At 44.8% G+C, this 19,094-nt stretch overlaps 1 protein-coding gene across 1 annotated transcript in view; it reads left to right on the top strand.

Moving 5' to 3' along the window:
• Positions 1-14,887, top strand: part of VMA21 (vacuolar ATPase assembly factor VMA21) — a 30,818-nt gene extending 15,931 nt beyond the window's left edge. Inside the window, exons 2-3 of the mRNA XM_056540089.1 lie at positions 11,232-11,341; positions 14,468-14,887. Coding sequence (XP_056396064.1) covers positions 11,232-11,341; positions 14,468-14,610 — 253 coding nt within the window. The 3' untranslated portion in view covers positions 14,611-14,887. The remainder of the gene's footprint in view (positions 1-11,231; positions 11,342-14,467) is intronic.
• Positions 14,888-19,094: the final 4,207 nt, after the last annotated feature.

Raw genomic sequence — 19,094 nt, 5'->3', positions numbered from 1 at the left:
CAGGGTGGGCGAGGACCATTGTTACTGGCCCTCCTCAGCCTAAATAACGCCAGCCTGTTACCGCTTAGGCCCAGGAGCACCATTTTTGACACTCCAGGCCTGTTGGCATCGGCTCTTACCGGCACCCCTGTGGCGGTGGGTACTGGGGTAATAATTGGGGGTTAGCACTAGCTGATTTTGGTGCTAACGCTAAGCCTTGGCATAGTAATGGATTCCGTCTATAAGATGGCTTCCAATACTAAGCCTGAAAATTAAATAATAAAAAACACGGACACATTGAAAAAATATGTTATTTAAAAAAAAAAATCCCCCACAGCCCTCGTTAACCATTTTATTGAAAAAAAAAAATGCTGGTCATTGTCGCAGTCCACCGAATTTGACGTAGTCCTCTGCATTCACATATCTGAAATGAGAAGAAAAGAAAAACAAGAAATATGGGTTAGTACATTTTTTGTGCTCTCCCCTGGGAAGAGCGCACATAAGGCAGCGTGTTCCTAAACAGCGTCCAATTGTTGCTAAACTAAAACTCCCATCATGGGGGGGCTGTAGTTAAGCAACAGCTGGAGGCACAGTGGTTGCAAAACACTGAGAGTTTGTTACTTAACTCAGTGTTTCCCAACCCGTACGCCTCCAGCTGTTGCAAAACTACAACTCCCAGCATGAACGGTTTGTCAGTGCATGCTGGGAGTTATAGTTTTGCAACACCTGGGGGCACACAGGTAGGGAAACACTGAGTTAGGAAACGGACAACGTTTCCCAACCAGTATGTCTCCAGTTGTTGCAAAACTACAACTCCCAGCATGCCCAGGAAGCCGAAGGGCATGCTGAGAGTTGTAGTTTTGCAACAACTGGAGAACAGTTTGGAGACCACTGTGTGGTGGTGTCCAAACTGTAGCCCTCCAGATTAGGGATCGAGGGGGGGCGGTGCGGGGGGCTGTTGCGTGTCGGTGGGGGGGGCGGTTACGGTGCGGTGGGTCGGGGGGGGGAGGCAGTCGCGGTGCGGCGCGTCGGGGGGGGGAGCGGTGGCGGTGATAGGTCTCAGGACCCCCGGACAGGCAGGGGGAGAGAAGCGGGTGGCGGCGGCGGCGGCCTATGGCACCGCAAAAGCCACTGCAGTGCATTGATTCAAAGCGCCCGCTTTAAATCAATGATCTGCAGCGGTGTCGCGGGGGATAAATAGCCGATAACTTATACCGGAATATCGGTATAAGTTATCAGCTATAGGCCCCAACCTCCACAGATTATCGGTATCGCCCTAAAAAAAACGATATCGGTCGATCCCTACTCCAGATGTTTCAAAACTACAACTCTCAGCATGCCCAGACTGTCAAGGCATGCTGGGAATTGTAGTTCGGCAACATCTGAAGGGCCAGATGTTACAGAACTACAACTCCCAGCATGCCTGGACACTGGGCATGCTGGGAGTTGTAGTTTTGCAACATCTGGAAGAGCACAGATTGGAGACCACTGCACAGTGGTCTCCAAACTGCGGCCCTCCAGATGTTGCAAAACTACAACTCCCAGCATGCCCAGACAGCCAAAAGCTGTCTGGGCATGCTGGGAGTTGTAGTTTTGAAACTACCAGAAGCAGCAGTGAAGAGCTTCACTGCTGCTTCTGATGCCGCCGCCTCCTCCACTTACCCGCAACCACCAACCCGTGTGCCTCCAGCTGTTGAGAGCCTGCCGCTGGTCCCCACTGTCGCGACGGTACTTGGTAAGTGCCGCGGTCACTGTCGCAGCTCTCGGCGTCATCTTCCCCTGCTTTGCTCAGACTTCCAGTGGCGGGCAGCGCAGGGGAAATGAAGTTTACCCCCCAGTCAGCTCATTCACTGTGATTGGTCCACAGGGACCAATCAGTGATCGCTGACCAGGACCATTGACAGATGGTCCTGGAGGGTGTTGCAGAAGTTGTCCCCTGCTGGAAACAGCGGGGCTTCTGCCAGTTAACCCGTGCGATGCCGCGCATCGCCGGGTTAATTGAATGCCGTTTATAAACGCGGATCGCAGCAGATCTCCAGAATGATTTGCTGCGATCCGCATTTATTTACTGTAAAAGCTGGTGGTACATGCGGCTACATCGCGCTGCCACCGGCTCCTATATACAGTACACTGTCATAATTCATAATCCCCACCGGGAGACGGGAGCTCTGATTGGTGGATAGCTATTGACCAATTAGAGCTCTCCTCTCCCAGCGGCGGCGATTATGAATTATGACAGCTGTATATAGAAGCCAGTGGCAGCACGATGTAGCCGCATGTACCGCCGACTTTTACAGTAAATAAATGCGGATCGCAGCGGGTCTCTGGAGAATGGCCCGTTGCAATCTGCACCTCAGCCCCTGGACTACAACTCCCATCATGGGCAGAGTCTGTCCATGATGGGAGTAGTAGTTCTAAATGTCCCGCAGCCGGGGGATGTGCTAGTGCCATCCCTCAGCAGCACCGCGGTACTACAACTACTCCCATCATGGGACAGACTTAGTCCCATGATGGGAGTAGTGGTCCAAGGGAAGGGGGGTCGATCGAAGCAGATCATTCTCCAGAGACCTGCTGCGATCCGCATTTCTTAACTATACAAGCCGGCGGTACATGCATCTACACTGCGCTACACGCCGACTCCTATATACAGTTCTTATAATTCATAATCCCCGACAGGAGCTCTGACTGGTTAATAGCAGAGCTCTCCCGGCGGCGGGGATTATGAATTATGACAGTGTATACAGGAGCGGGGGGCAGGGCAGTGTAGCCGCATGTACCGCCGGCTTTTACAGTTCATCAATGCGAATCGCAGTGGTTCTCTGGATAATGACCTGCTGCGATCTGCACCTCAACCCCTGGACTACAACTCCCATCATGGGCAGAGTATGTCCATGATGGGAGTAGTAGTCCTTACTGTGCCAAAATAGACACTTTTGGTACGTGTCCTCCGAGGTGGTGTATATTTGTGCAAGAAAATGCAGTTTGCGCATTTTTTTGGCGCAAATTTTTTTTAAACGCAGTTAGTAAATTGATTCTACAGTAGAAAATGCTCTATGGTAAACTTAACCGTAGAAAAGGTGATTAAGATCAAAACAGCTCTATATAGAATGATAAATTCCCCCATGTGTGTATGTATGTATGTATTTGTGTGTGTGTGTGTGTGTGTGTGTATATGTGTGTGTATATATATATATATATATATATATATATATATATATATATATATATAATATATATATATATATCAGCAAAGAAGATAGTCCGGCACAGAACTGTAGTATGCAGGTAAAAACTCAGAATTTTATTTCAGCAGGACGCAGTACACAGAAGCCTGACGCGTTTCGCACCGGAGTGCTTAGTCGTAGGTAACAAACAACCACAATGAACGTCTTAAAATACACAAAATAGCGGTCACATGACCATACACATCATAAAATCGTTCACATACAAAACATGGCGCTGGAGCATCGAGTTGGGAAACACCAATTTTTTGGAACATGTTCACACCTAGGTGCGCCCAAGGCATTTGTTGTTACAATAGGATTATTCTAAAGAACAATGTAAACATTTACATCTTTGATTCCTGACTTGAGTCGAGGAAAACCAAATACAAGTACTCATCTGCAAGAACAGTAATATAGGTATCATGTTTTTAATTTAGAATATTTATTATTAGTGTATATTAATTCACAATTAGATATTAATTTATATATATATCATACTTTATAATGTTGATAGTACATTTGCACATGACTATCTATTTGGGGTCTAAGGGCAAGTGAGAGCTAAATCTAATCGACTGGGGAGAAAGACATGGATCTATATGGACCCAGCCGAGATACCAAGGCACAAGCAGTGTTTAAAGAATTTACAATTCCCTTGGTTAATGTAGCTCCTCCGGACATGCTATCCACTATGAGGCAGCTGGAGAACCTGATGATTCGGGAAACCAAAACATGGTGGAACTACAAGACGCTCACCACTTATCTCGAGAAAGACATTGTCCCGAGAGGTCTAAGACTCAAGAAAAGACCTATAAAAACATACTCACAACAGTTTATTACTAAGTGGGACTCTGCCCTATTGGAATGCTCGGCCAAACTTATGGCATACATAGCCGAGGAGGAAGCAGCAGAGCTCAATAATATGCAAAAAGAACTGGAGAGTCTCAGGAACCAATTAGTCAAGTTTAAAGATCACAAAGACTTTGCCGCAATGGAGCAAATGATCTTAGAAAAACTTGACAATACGGAGAGTGGCATTATGGATATGAAAAAAGGCAAGTTCCAGAGGGATGTGATAGATTACAACAAAGACCAGGTATTTACCTGGCACCTCAATAAGGAGGAAGATCCGAGCACACCCCGTTCTATCCTGCGCAATCCACGCTCCAGGTCCAAACATAGGAACTACTCCAGGTCCAGACGTGCAAGAAAAGTGAGCTTCTCTGATCCGGAAAGCTCCCAAGAAGAAGGAGCTAACATTCCAGCCCAACAAAAGAAGGCAACTACTACAAATGTCCCAAAAAAGGACCAGGGAGCGGTACCAAAAAACCGCACTGGAGGGAAGGAGAAGAAAATCACAGCAGAAATAATAAAAAAACCAGGAGAAGCGGCCGGAGACATGGACGCAAGAAGATACCCATTGCGTTCACTCCTGACACCTCGCTGAGCCCTGTCATGAACTTGTCTGCATGCATCTTATCCTCCGCCCAGATAGACCTCCTAAGTAAAGGTTTGAATTTTGTACCCACTTGTAAGTTCAACCTCTTTGATACAATATTAGATGTCAATAAGCTTGCCCGGGGACTTACCTTAAAGAGACATTTTTTTAATATGGACTGTGATCTTGATGTGGGGGAGGGAACGTCTGGGAATTCTAGTGAGGATGTAGATGCAATAGCAGACAGCTCTGACTATAGAGCGAATACTGTTTGTAGTAGTTTCCAAGACCAAAACCTTCTACTGCATTTATCTAGCATGTATCTGGAAAGTGGGATTGATGATGATACTCTTGAGAAATCATACCGCTCTGCCAACCCTGGTTTCTATCCTGTGGCTTCCCGTGTGGAAGCCCTGGATAGATTCCAGGAGTTGGTAGAGCGGGATCTAGTGAAATTAAGAGATAGGACCTCTTCTGTTAAAATCTATGATAACCTTAATAAATGTGAACGTAAAGCATTGAAAGAAATTATGGATAACAAATCCATTGTTATACGTAATGCCGATAAAGGCGGTAATGTTATTGTCCTAGATGCAGGTCTCTATAAGAAACTTAATACAGAAGTTCTATCAGACACGGATACTTACCTGAAACTTAGAGGTGACCCCACTAAATCCTTCCAAACAGACCTTAAAAAAACGCTTAAGGAGGGTGTAGCTTTGGGAGCTATAAATGAAAAATTGGAAGAATATCTCTTTGTAGCTAATCCCATCACACCGGTGTTTCACTCACTCCCCAAGGTACACAAAGGGGTTTTTCCACCTCCCCTAAGACCCATTGTCGCTGGCATTGGGTCCCTTGTGGAGCGCCTTGGGGAGTGGGTGGACCACTATCTCCAACCCTTAACAAAAATTACCCCCACTTTTATCCAGGATACGAAACATGTCATTAATATCCTGGACAAAATACAATGGAATCAGGAGTTGTCATGGGCAACATGCGATGTTATTGGTCTATATCCATCCATCCCTTGGAATAAGGGACTGGAGGCGTTATCTATACATATGGAAAGATTTAGTACGTACTCCCCTGGTCTGAGGGAATTTATCACCATCGCCACGGAATTTTTGCTTAGGCATAATTATTTCGTGTTCGATGGTGATTTCTACCTTCAGACCAGGGGAGCTTCAATGGGGGCGAAATACTCCCCCTCCTTTGCGAACATTTTTATGTTCCAGTGGGAACAGATGTTCATCTTTAATATTGACAACCCCTTTAGCAGCCACATATATTGGATCGGACGATTCATAGATGATCTCCTCATAATTTGGGGAGGGTCAGAGGAACAGTTTAAACAATTTGTACATTATGTAGGCAGAAATGATCTTAACCTCAGTTTCACCTACCATTTCGATAAAAAGGAGATTAATTTCCTGGACATCACAGTGGTAGGTGAAGGAGACCATATAGAAATACTCCCGTTCAGAAAGGAGACAGCTACTAATTCGATACTGTTGGCCTCATCCTGCCACCCTAAACATGTCTTGAATAATATCCCCTTTGGGGAACTGTGTAGAACAAAACGGAATTGCTCAAGTGACAGCAAATTTAGAGTGGCAGCATCAGAACTACACAAAAGGTTTAAGAACAGAGGGTACAGTGAGCACACCATTGATTTAGCTCAGGAGAAAGTGAATGGCATTACCAGAAAGGAGTTAGTCACCTACTCTAGGAGAAAGCAACCAAGGAAAGGAGGATATAACACGGAGGGGATAGTGGGTAAAAACAAAAGTGTCACCAAACCATATTTCGTAACACCATATAGCGTAAATTTTGGACAAATTAAGGCTATCATCAGAAAATACATACCAGTATTGGAATCTGATCCGATACTAAAAGAAATAGTGTCGGAAGGTATAGAAATAGTATCTAAAAAAGGCCCCTCAATAGGCTCAAAAATTTCGCCCAGTCTGTTCCAGAGTAACAAATTGTCTAGTAGCAAATATAATTGGTTAAAAACTGTGGGAAATAGGAAATGTGGACATACAAGATGTCTCACGTGTGACCATATGGTAAACACTGACACGGTGACATCTTGTTCCACAGGCAACCTATATAAACTACGGGATTTCACAAACTGTAATACTAAGTCTATCGTCTATGTAGCCACCTGCACCATCTGCAAGATACAGTATGTAGGTTGTTCTAGTAATTCTCTAAAAATGAGATTTAGAAAACATGTCTCAGATGCTAAAAGCAATATTACAGGTATGTCGATGCTATCCCGTCATTTTAGGGAGGTACATGGAGGAGATGTGACGGGCCTACGGGTATCGGGAGTAGAAAGGGTTACTTTGGGTCCGAGGGGGGGAGATCTTAGGAATAAACTTTTTAACAGGGAGGCATATTGGATATTCCTCCTTAGCACGAGGCATCCCCTCGGTCTTAACAAGAGATTAGATTTAGCTCTCACTTGCCCTTAGACCCCAAATAGATAGTCATGTGCAAATGTACTATCAACATTATAAAGTATGATATATATATAAATTAATATCTAATTGTGAATTAATATACACTAATAATAAATATTCTAAATTAAAAACATGATACCTATATTACTGTTCTTGCAGATGAGTACTTGTATTTGGTTTTCCTCGACTCAAGTCAGGAATCAAAGATGTAAATGTTTACATTGTTCTTTAGAATAATCCTATTGTAACAACAAATGCCTTGGGCGCACCTAGGTGTGAACATGTTCCAAAAAATTGGTGTTTCCCAACTCGATGCTCCAGCGCCATGTTTTGTATGTGAACGATTTTATGATGTGTATGGTCATGTGACCGCTATTTTGTGTATTTTAAGACGTTCATTGTGGTTGTTTGTTACCTACGACTAAGCACTCCGGTGCGAAACGCGTCAGGCTTCTGTGTACTGCGCCCTGCTGAAATAAAATTCTGAGTTTTTACCTGCATACTACAGTTCTGTGCCGGACTATCTTCTTTGCTGTCAATTGTGTGAGCCGGAGGCGGAACCGGCGTGTCCGTAGCACGAACTCAGGAGCAGCTGCGGGTGTGGTGAGCGGCAATCCATTTTGTGCATATATATATGTATAGTAATTATAAAAATATGAAAAAACTCCCCTCTCTTCCCCCCCCCCCTTTTTTTTTTAAATAAAATGCTATAAAAAAAATAAATATAATAAACATAATAAACATATCTAGTAGGGATCGACCGATTATCGGTATGGCCGATATTATCAGCCGATAATCACGATTTTGGGCATTATCGGTATCGGCAATTATCTTGCCGATAATGCCGCCCCCACCGCACCGCGACCGCCACCCCCTTGACCCGCCGCACCGCACCCCCGACCCACCGCACCGCACCCCCGACCAACCGCACCGCGTCGCACCCCCCACCGTGATGCTAGGCGGTATACCGGTATGGATTTTTTCCCATACCGCTATACCGGTCGGGCCCCTCCCCCACCCTCCGAGTCAATAAAAAAATTAAACTTACCCGTAATGGGGGTGGTCCGGGCCATCCATCGATCGTTCCTGTAGTGTCCGGGGGCGTTCCGGGTGGAGGGTGGTCCGGTCTGGGCTGTTCTTCTTCTCCGCTCCGGCCTAGTACGCTGCATAGACCCCGCTACGCCGTGACGGCAGGTGCGTCGCTGCGCACGGGCGTCACTGCGCAGCGGCGTCTATGCAGCGTACTAGGCCGCAGCCTGCCCGGAGTGGAAAAGATGACCGCCGGAGAAGAAGAATAGCCCGGACCGGATCACCCTCCAGCCGGAATCCCGCCGGACACTACAGGAACGATGGATGGATGGCCCGGACCACCCTGACAGGTAAGGGGAGAGAAGCGGGTGGTGGCGGCGGCGGCGTCCTATGGCCCCGCAAAAGCCACTGCAGATCATTGGTTTAAAGCGCCCGCTTTAAATCAATGATCTGCAGCGGTGTCGCAGGGGGTTAAATAGCCGATAACTTATACCGATATTCCGGTATAAGTTATCGGCTATCGGCCCTAACCTTCACCGATTATCGGTATCGGCCCTAAAAACCGATATCGGTCGATCCCTAATATCTAGTATTGCCACGTACATAATTATCCAAACTATTAAGGGGGTATTCCAGGAATTTTTTTTATTTAACTATGCTACAGGCTGTAAAGTTAGTATAGTTCATAATATAGTGTCTGTACCTGTGTGTGATGGTTTTCTCACAATTCTTATGTGATTTTAAACCCCAATATTTATTTTTAACAGCATACAAAATGACTCAGGTTTTCACTAGTCAGGTGTGCAAATTAAGCCTGTCCTGCTTCAATAAGTGGAGCGACCGCTGGGTGGGAGAGAGATCATTTCAGCAACAGCTGGAGGCACCCTGGTTAGGAAACACTGGTCTTTTGAATGGAATGCAGCACATTTCTGTTTCAATGGGTGGGGTGGCTGATGTGTGGGAGAGAGGAAAGTGACCTCAAACTTTCAAACAAGGAAGCTTGGGATTTGTAGTTCAAGAAACCAAACTCCAACAGTGAATACCAGTTCACAAAAAAATAAGCTTGCCACAGTGTTATGGTAATTTCACAGCATTGCCATTTAGCCCCAAGACAAGCGCAGATCCTTCCTATGCATGTCCATTACTGCCTGCCAGGTACATACTAAAATCACCTTATGGTGGAGAACCCCTTTAAATTCTTACATTCCTGCTCTTGCATGGTCAAAAGTGTAATAAAAAAAAAATAAATTCAGAAGCAAAAATTGCTGATTTTTGGTCAAATCACATCCCAAAATAATGAATAAAAAGTGAATAAAGGAGTACTTTAGTGGAATATAATTCATCCCCCTATTCGAAGAATACGCGATATATTCTAGATCACCGGGAGTCTGACCACTGGGACTCCCAGCGATCTCTTGTACGGGACCGCGGCAGTCTGCAGGAAGGGAGCATTCCATCCACCTTATGATGTGGCGGCCGATGCCCCCCTCCATATATCCCATAGAGATACATGGAGGGGGCTTGTCTGCCGCGGTATCCTGCGGGGGTCGGCACTGCACTTCCTGCAGATAAGGGGATAACTTATATTCCACTACATTACTCCTTTAAATAGCCAGAACTACACCAAAGTGGTACTGTTAAACTACAACTCATAGCACAAAAAATAAACCCTAACACAGCTCTGTAAGTGATAACATAATAAATGTTAAAGGGGTCAGTACGTGGCAATGAAGAGTTGTTGTTGGTTAGGTTTTTCTTTTTCAAGTTTCCATAAAAAGAAACAAAAATTTGGTATTTTGCTATTCTTGGAGTTGTACGGACCCATAGATAATAGCCTGCATGTCAGTTTTACCATATTGTGAACTTCGGAAATTATTTCCCCACAAAATTGCCCAATTCCATACCGTATTTTTCGTCCTATAGGACGCATCGGCATATAAGACGCACCCAATTTTTAGGGGCAAAATCTAAAAAAATAAAGATTTTGAACCCAATAGTGGTCTTCAACCTGCGGGCCTCCAGATGTTGCAAAACTACAACTCCCAGCATGCCCGGACAGCCGTTGGCTGTCCGGGCATGCTGGGAGTTGTAGTTTTGCAACATCTGGAGGTCCGCAGATTGAAGACCACTGCAGGAGATGGTAATACTCACGTGTCACCGCTGCCCTGGATGTCGCTCCATCACTGTCGCCGTCGCTCTGGAACGTCTCTGCTGCCGGCCGGGTATCCTCGCTCTCCGTCGCCGCCATCACGTCGTTACGCACGCCGACGCACGTACGCAACGACATGATGACGAGGAAGGAGAGCGCCGGCCATACAGGGGATCCCTGAACAGAGAAGACACCGAGGAGGCAGGTAAGGTCCCCCCCGGTGTCCTGTAAGCACTAACCCGGCTATTCAGTCGGGCTGTTCGGGACCGCCGCGGTGAAATCGCGACGGTCCCAAACAGCCCGACTGAACAGCCGGGTTAGTGTTACTTTCCCTTCAGACGCGGCGGTCAGCTTTGATCGCCGCGTCTGAAGGGTTAATACAGGGCATCACCGCGATCGGTGATGTCCTGTATTATCCGCGGGTCCCGGCCGTTGATGGCCGCAGGGACCGCCGCGATAGGGGTGTATTCGCCGTATAAGACGCACCGACTTTTTTCCCCCCAGTTTTGGGGAAGAAAAAGTGCGTCTTATACGGCGAACAATACGGTAATTTTTATTTTATACATATAATTTTTCCCTGGCTTCATAATACGTTTTATGATCAAATCAAGTGCGCCAATAAAAAGTATAACTTATCCCACAAAACAATAGGCCCTAATACAGCTTTGTCAGTGGAAAAGAAAAGACGTGGGCCAAAAATCTCAAATTTCCAGGTCATGAAGGGGTTACTCTAGTCACTGTATCCATTTGTCCATATGTCTGTGGATCAATAGATTTCTATGAGTATGTATTCTTTCTGATCCCCTTGATGAATTATTTGGAAGCTGGCATGTGGAAAGGACTGGTGGGGGATTTTATTAGATTTTTTTTGGAATTCTTATGACTGATATTCCTATGTGACGTGATTATAACTATTAACTCTACTTGCTTTTACTTTGCAGAAATGACAGTTCCTTAGTGTCCACCCTGAAGACTCTCCTATTCTTCACCATCTTAATGATTATGCTACCAATTGGCCTCTACTTTTCCTCTAAGGTGTATGTGTTTGAAGGTCAGTATGTTCATTATGTTTGTACAAAAATCCTTTTTTTGTTGTGTATGACCGTTACCTGTGGACTGTAAATCGATGCTCGTTCTGCATTAAGATGCGTAGACAAGGCTGAAATATACTGTATTTCTGTCAATAAGATATATTCTTTATTTTTGCTTGGTTAACTATGCAGCATTTTTAACTCTTTCTAGGCACAAATTCAGTGTTCATCTCATTCTGGGGGTGACACTGAAGCTAGCCATACACTTTAGGGTGCATTCACCCCGTGCTTTATGTATACTGTGACCGTGTACGGTTTTACATTATAAAATCGTATAGAACCGTGTTTGTCGCTGTGTCCATAGATTGAGAAACCGTACTAAAAAAAAGTGAATAAAGTTTGGCGCGGTTGCGGCTCTGTTGACTTTTTTTTGCAAAACAAAAAACAGTCCTACTTTTTCTACTTTTTAAAACGGTATATTTAACATATACGGTATTTTATAGCATTGTATATAGAGATGAGCGAACTTACAGTAAATTCGATTCGTCATGAACTTCTCGGCTCGGCAGTTGATTACTTTTCCTGCATAAATTAGTTCAGCTTTCAGGTGCTCCCGTGGGCTGCAAAAGGTAGATACAGTCCTAGGAGACTCTTTCCTAGGAATGTATCCACCTTTTCCAGCCCACCGGAGCACCTGAAGGCTGAACTAATTTATGCAGGATAAGTCATCAACTGCCGAGCCGAGAAGTTCGTAACGAATTGAATTTACTGTAAGTTCGCTCATCTCTAATTGTATACCATATGCACAAACCCTGGTGTGAATGAACTCTCAGATTAGTTTTTCCCAACCAGTGTTCCTCCATCTGTTGCAAAACTACAACTCCCAGCATGCCTGGACAGTCAGTCAGTGGGATTGTTTTACAGGGGGAGAAACCTGTATGGTTTCTATTCCGTTTTTTTGACAGGTAAAGACGGTGCATGAAGTATTTTTTTCCCCGTCAAAAAAAATAAAAAATAAAAAAAAATTAATAGAAACTGATATAATAAACTTACAATTAAAGTTAATCGGAAATGGTTGAGCCTTTAATGTCATCCGTTTGCATCCTTTTTCCAATATGTTTTTGATCCATTATTACTTGTGAGCATTCTCAAAAGAGGTGTGAGCAACCAAACAATAAATAGTAGCCAGACAAAAATAAAAACTGGCAAGAAAGGATATAAATGGATTAAAAACTAATACAAAAGGATGCCACTTAACCCCTTAAGGACTCAGGATTTTTCCGCTCTTGCACTTTAGTTTTTTCCTCCTTACCTTTAAAAAAATCCCATTTCTTAAAATTTTGCACCTGAAAATCCATATGATGGCTTACTTCTTGCACCACCAATTCTACTTTGTAATCACATCAGTTATTTTACCCAAAAATGTACGACAAAGCGGGAAAAAAAATTATTGTGCAACAAAATTGAAGAAAAAACGCAATTTTGTCATTTTTGGGGACTTCCGTTTCTACGCAGTAAATTTGACGGTAAAAATTACACCTTATCTTTATTCTGTAGGTCTATACGATAAAATGATACCCTACTTTTATAGGTTTGATTTTGTCGTACTTCTGGAAAAAATCAGAACTACCGTATTTATCGGCGTATAACATGCACTTTTTAGGCTAAATTTTTTTGCCTAAAGTCTACCTGCGTGTTATACGCCGATAAGCCGCTGCAGTTCAATGATTTAAAGCGTTAAATCAATGAACTGCAGCGGCTTTGCAGGTGCAGAGACCGCCAGCGCTGCCGGCTTCTCTGCCCCTGCCTGTCCTGGGGACTAGAACCCTGCTGCCGGCCCTTCTCTCCCCCTGGCTATCTGTGCCGCTGCCCGTTCTCTCCCCCTGGCTATCGGTGCCGATGCCGATAGCCGGGGGGAGAGAAGCGGCGCCGGCAATGGGGGCAGCGGCGCCGACAGCCAGGGGGAGAGAAAGGGGCAGCTGCACCCATTGCCGGCGCCGCTGCTGCTTCCAGCCTCCGGTGTGCGTCCCCTGTGTCGTTGCTATGCGCTGCACGGCGCGGTTCAATGACGAGTGACGCATGGGACGCACACCGGAGGCCTGAAGCAGCGCGGACCCGACCCCGGCAACAGGTAATTATACAACCGAGGATGGGGGAGGCAACGGGGCAGCGGTGCCGGCAATGGGTGCCGCTGCCGTTACAGTTTTGTTTTTTTTTAAATGGGAAAAAGGGGGGCGATTCAAACTTTTATTAGGGAAGGGGTTAAATGGTCTTTATAAAAAAAAAAAAAAAAAAACACTTTTTTTTGCAATGTTATAGCTCCCATAGGGGGCTATAACACTGCACACACTGATCTTTTACATTGATCCTTGTTATCCCATAGGATAACATTGATCAATGATTCTGCCGCTTGAATGCTCATGTCTGGATCTCCTGGCACTGAGCAGACATTTGGCAATCGGACATGCATGAGGCATGTAGGGGCCCCCCTTGTTTGTGCCAGCTGTTCAGGAGTCTGCGATTTTGCCACGGCGGTCCCGAACAGCCGACTGAGCTAGCCGGGACTAGTTTACTTTCAACTTTGAACGCTGGGTCTTAATGGTTGCCGCGCATTATTAGCCATGTGTCCTGGCCTCTAACAACCGTGGCCCGGTGTTATAGAAAGGGAGCGGACTCGGGGCGTACAGGTACACCCTGAGTCCTTAAGTGGTTAAATGACATCCCTTTGCTTTAGTTTGCATCCGTTTGTTAATATTGTCCGTTTAGCAGCAATGATGAGAGAACAGCGGGACGGGAGAGAACAGCCATGTGAACTTAGACTTTTTGTTGGCAAATCCTGATGATTTCACCAGGCACCAGACAACCTTTAATGTATATGGGAACCTCCTGCCTCTTCCCCATCAGATGTTGTCAGCAAGGACTGGACTTGGATTTCAGCATTACTAGTTCATTTCATCATCAGGGTCTGGCAGTGGCTTACCTTCTCTACACACTGAAAACCCATGCTTACTCTCTGCATGGGACATTTCTGGTCCTCCAGAATAATGCATTTTATGTATCCCCATTTTATGTGATAGTAAACTTGTTGTGGATTATATATGTACAATGTTTGTGCCACCTCAATGCCTTTTGCTCTTTACTCATAGGTGCATATGGGATGTCTAACAAGGATAGTTACTTCTATGCTGCCATTGTGGCTGTGATCGCTGTACATGTAGTTTTGGCCATGTTTGTGTATGTGGCCTGGAATGAAGGTTCTCAGCAATGGCGTGAAGGAAAACAAGACTAAGGCCTTCAGACACTGCTCAGGATACGGACTCTTTATGTGCAGGGACCTTTCCACACTTGTGATAATGATTTAAGTTTTAGGATTTTTATTTTAATTTTTTTATGTTACAATTTCTCCGTTCCATACTGTGTTGCTATAGGTCTGGATAAAATAGTCCCATCTTTTTCGAAAATCACACACAGAGAGACTTCAGTGGCCCATCCTGCATCCCTTATATATTTAATTATGTGCAAAATGTTGTTTACTTTTAATAACCAATAAAAGGGAAAAAAAAGTGCTACGATTCTTGGAGGTTTTGTTTTGCTTTTGTGCATTTACACATTTAAAAATCGAACACCTGATATAATAAGAATTTTTTTCTAGATTTTTTCTGGTGGTATTTGCATAGTAAAGTAACTTATTAGCAGGAGAGATCGTGGGGTCCCCAGCGGCGGGACCCCTGCCGTCAGACATCTTATCCCCTATCCAAAGGATGGAGGATAAGATGTCAAGGGGCGGAGTACCCCTTTAACAACATACATCAAAGTGATCCTTTTGATAATACAATATTGGTTCCTGGATAACCATTATGGTCCTCATTTACTAAGAGTGTTGTGTAGGTTTCTTTGTGGGTTTTAATTCCCTACAATTTATTTTCCACGGTATTTACTAAGGTTTCCCTACATTTTCCACTTTTCCATACATTTAGCTTTTTTTTTTTGTACACATGCTCTGATCTGTCGGGTTTTCCTCAGCTAAAATTCACCACATTTTCTGTGGAAACCTTAGTAAATATGTTGGGTTTTTGTGAAGATGTCGGGAACACTCCCCATTTCTGAGACCATGCCCCTTTCCCCTGCGGCCACGCCCTTTTTCAGGTTTTCACAATGCGGCAGAATCTGGCCCACAACCCGACAAAACAGGTCGGGTTTGCAATAGTAAATGAGGGCCTATATGTTGAAACCATTGTATGTTGAGTCAATAAGTCTATTGAAAACTATTAATTTGTTTGGAAGCCCCCGAAATATCAAAACTAAATAGATATGTGTAAAATAGATGTGACCTAAAACAAAAGTCACATAATGTAAATACAGACTTGTCTGCAGATCCATGACATAATTGAGAAGATGTACACCAGGGCCTTAGAGCTTATCCAGAACACTATCTTGCTGACACCACCTGTGTTCCAACATGACTCCTAGTGCTTACCCTTCCTTCCCACCTGACACTAGGCACTGCATGGTCCCCAGTTTATTGCAGACAATGTTGCCACCATATCTGATCTAATTTGGCACAGCTTGCTCACCCTTTTTTCCTCCATTAAAATGGGCATTGCAGAGCCCTTGGTTTTTGGAGCCCTTAGTGTGTGTGCATCACTTGTTCAGTGCAGCCTTTACATTCTATGTTACACACTCGCAGTGTTTTACCCAGAAGCTGCTGTCGTTTATTTTTTATTTTTCTCATGTCTGTTGTTTGTACAGGCTTCCTTAAATGCAGCCACACTCTGTCTTTGCACTGGCACAATGGTACTTTATTGGCAGTGCCTGTGCTGGCCCCGGCCCCCTTTTTGAACACATTCCGGGGGACCCAGCACAGCCTGCCGGTACACAAACAGTTCATGTAAAGCAGCTGAGAGAGTGCTGCTCAACACTGGCCGCTCAGTGAGCGGGTGGGAGCCAGATTATTTGCACCACATAAGCTACAGTTAAAAGGGGTATGCCAGGTGGGGGGGGGGGGGGACTTTATTTTTTTCTTACTTTTATTTTTTTTAAATCAACTGGTGTCGGAAAGTTATTCAGATGTGTGAATTACTTCTATTTTAAAATCTTAATCCTTTCAGTACTTATCAGCTGCTGTATACTAAAGAGGAAGTTCTTTTCTTTTTGAATTTATTTTCTGTCGGACAGAGGTGTCGGCAGAGAGCACTGTGGTCAATGTCAGAAACTGTCCAGAACAGGAGCAAATCCCCATGGCAAACCTATCCTGCTCTGGACAGTTCCTGACATAGACAGAAGTGTCAGCAGAGAGCACTGTGGTCAGACCGTAAAGAACTTTACAACTTCGTCTGTAGTATACAGCATCAAATAAGTACTGGAAGGATTAAGATATTTAAATAGAAGTAATTTACAAATCTATTTAACTTTCTGGTACCAGTTGATTTAAAAAAAAATTGCTTTCCATCGGAGTACCCCTTTAAGACAGTTTTACAGTGAGAGGTCTGTAGACCCATGTAATTACCTGCTCTGTTAACTCCTTCCAATGCCAGCATCCCTGGCAGGTGGTAGTTCTACAGTGCCGGCTGGGATGACTGATCACACTGATGCCAGGAGGAATTGTAAGTCGATGCTGTATTTTAATGACGTTGAATACATCTTATGTTAAGGCCATTGTAAGTCATGGGTCAATCTAATACAATTGTCTTGAGAGCTTCAATCTCATAACATAAAGAGTTGATGGAATTCCTGCAGCAAAATGCATAAATGAATGAATGTGGCCCACGCAAAAGCTCGACGGGCTAGGCAAAATAATAGGATACAAATATAATGCTAATGAGTAGAAGTAAGACCTGGAAGTATTGGAGTTAAAGATCAAACATACGTGAAGACAACTGACAGGTCCCCCAATATAAATGGAATACAATGAAATAAAGTGACTGACTGTATATCGGTGGTCTCCAAACTGTGAACCTTCTGCTGTGTCAGAACTACATCTCCCAACATATCCTGGCATCCTGTAGTTTTGCAACATTTGGAGTTCCACAGTTTAGACACCACCGCTGTACATTATATACGGCCAAATCCAAATTTGTTACATAATGTATGCTGACCCCCAGATGAAGCTGCTGGTAAAGCGAAATGCACATTGCATGTGGTGACTTTTCTTCTGAGTTATTGTGAGCCTGAATGTGGCCGGATTTCAGGTTAATGCGTTATGTCACTCACTATATTTATTCCTTCGCCATGCATACTTAGTGTTGTGCAACATAGGTCTAGCATTTAAAGGGGTACTCTGCTGCGAGCCGGCACCGGGGGCCTGTGATGTCACGGCCCTGGCCCCTTGTGATGTCACACCCCACCCCCTCAATGCAAGTCTATGGGAGAGGGCGTGGCGGCCGCCACGCCCCCTCCCATAGACTTGCATTGAGGGGGCGGGGTGTGACGTCTCGAGCCCCCGGCACCGACTGTAAGCTTTCGGAACATTTTGTTGACTGCTATAATGTAACACTTTTGGATTTGGCCGTATATACTATACAGCCAATTACAGTGACGACCCGACATACGATCATTTCAACATACGATGGCCTTCCAGAGGCCATCGCATTTTGAAGGCAGCATCAACATACGATGCTTTTGTATGACGGCTATCCGGCAGTGCAGACTGCTTCAGCTGCCACCGGATAGCCGTTTACGGTGCCCCGTGTGGTCCGCTGACGATCTCTTACCTGTCCTCGGGGCTTCGGAGCGTCCACTTCGGGATCCCCTGCATCGTCAGCGCTCTCCATCGGCGTCATCACGTTGCTGCGCACGCCGTCCCGTCATCCAATAGGAGCGTCGGGGACGCGCCAACAGCGATGGAAGGCGACATCCAGGGCAGCGGTGACGGTCCGGAGCGGCGGGGACACGTGAGTATAACCTCCAATACCAGTGGTCTACAACCTGCGGACCTCCAGATGTTGCAAAACTACAACTCCCAGCATGCCCGGACAGCCGTTGGCTGTCCGGGCATGCTGGGTGTTGTAGTTGTGCAACATCTGGAGGTCCGCAGGTTGTAGACCACTGTCCTATACTTTACATTGCACGGATCCCTCAACAAACGATGGTCCATTTGGAACGGATTACCATCGTATGTTGAGGGACCACTGTATTTCAGTGTATTCCATTTATAGTGGACGACGTGTCAGTTGTCTATAGGTAGGTATATTTGATCTCTAACCACAATACTTTCAATACTCATTAGCATTTACTTTGAATCATATTGGGGGAGATTTATCAAAACCTGTGCAGAGGAAAACTTGCCCAGTTGCCCATAGCAACCAATCAGATCGCTTCTTTCATTTTTATGAAGGCCTGTGAAAAATGAAAGAAGCGATCTGATTGGTTGCTATGGGCAACTGGGCAAGTTTTCCTCTGCACAGGTTTTGATAAATCTCCCCCATTATGTTGCATAGCCCTTTGTTGCTTTTGTGTCACCCACATTCATTCATTCATTCATCTATACATTTATTACCTGATGTATATTTTGTTTTTTGTTTTTTTCTTTTTCTGAATTTTCTACACACTTGGGAGATTTATACAAACCTGTCCAGAGGAAAAGTTGCTGAGTTGCCCATAGCAACCAATCAGATCGCTTCTTTCATTTTTCACAGGCCTTTTCAGAAATGAAAGAAGCCATCTGGTTGCTATGGGCAACTTCTCCTTTAGACCGGTTTTGATAAATCTCCCCCTTGGTCCTTTATGCCTTTATTTTTCTTGAGGGTGGGGTCAAACGTGCCATATTTGGCTGCT

Source organism: Hyla sarda, chromosome 9, assembly GCF_029499605.1.
Source record: "Hyla sarda isolate aHylSar1 chromosome 9, aHylSar1.hap1, whole genome shotgun sequence".
NCBI lineage: Eukaryota > Metazoa > Chordata > Amphibia > Anura > Hylidae > Hyla > Hyla sarda.
Note: the sequence above shows the minus strand (reverse complement) of the source record. Positions and strands in the feature narration are given on the sequence as shown.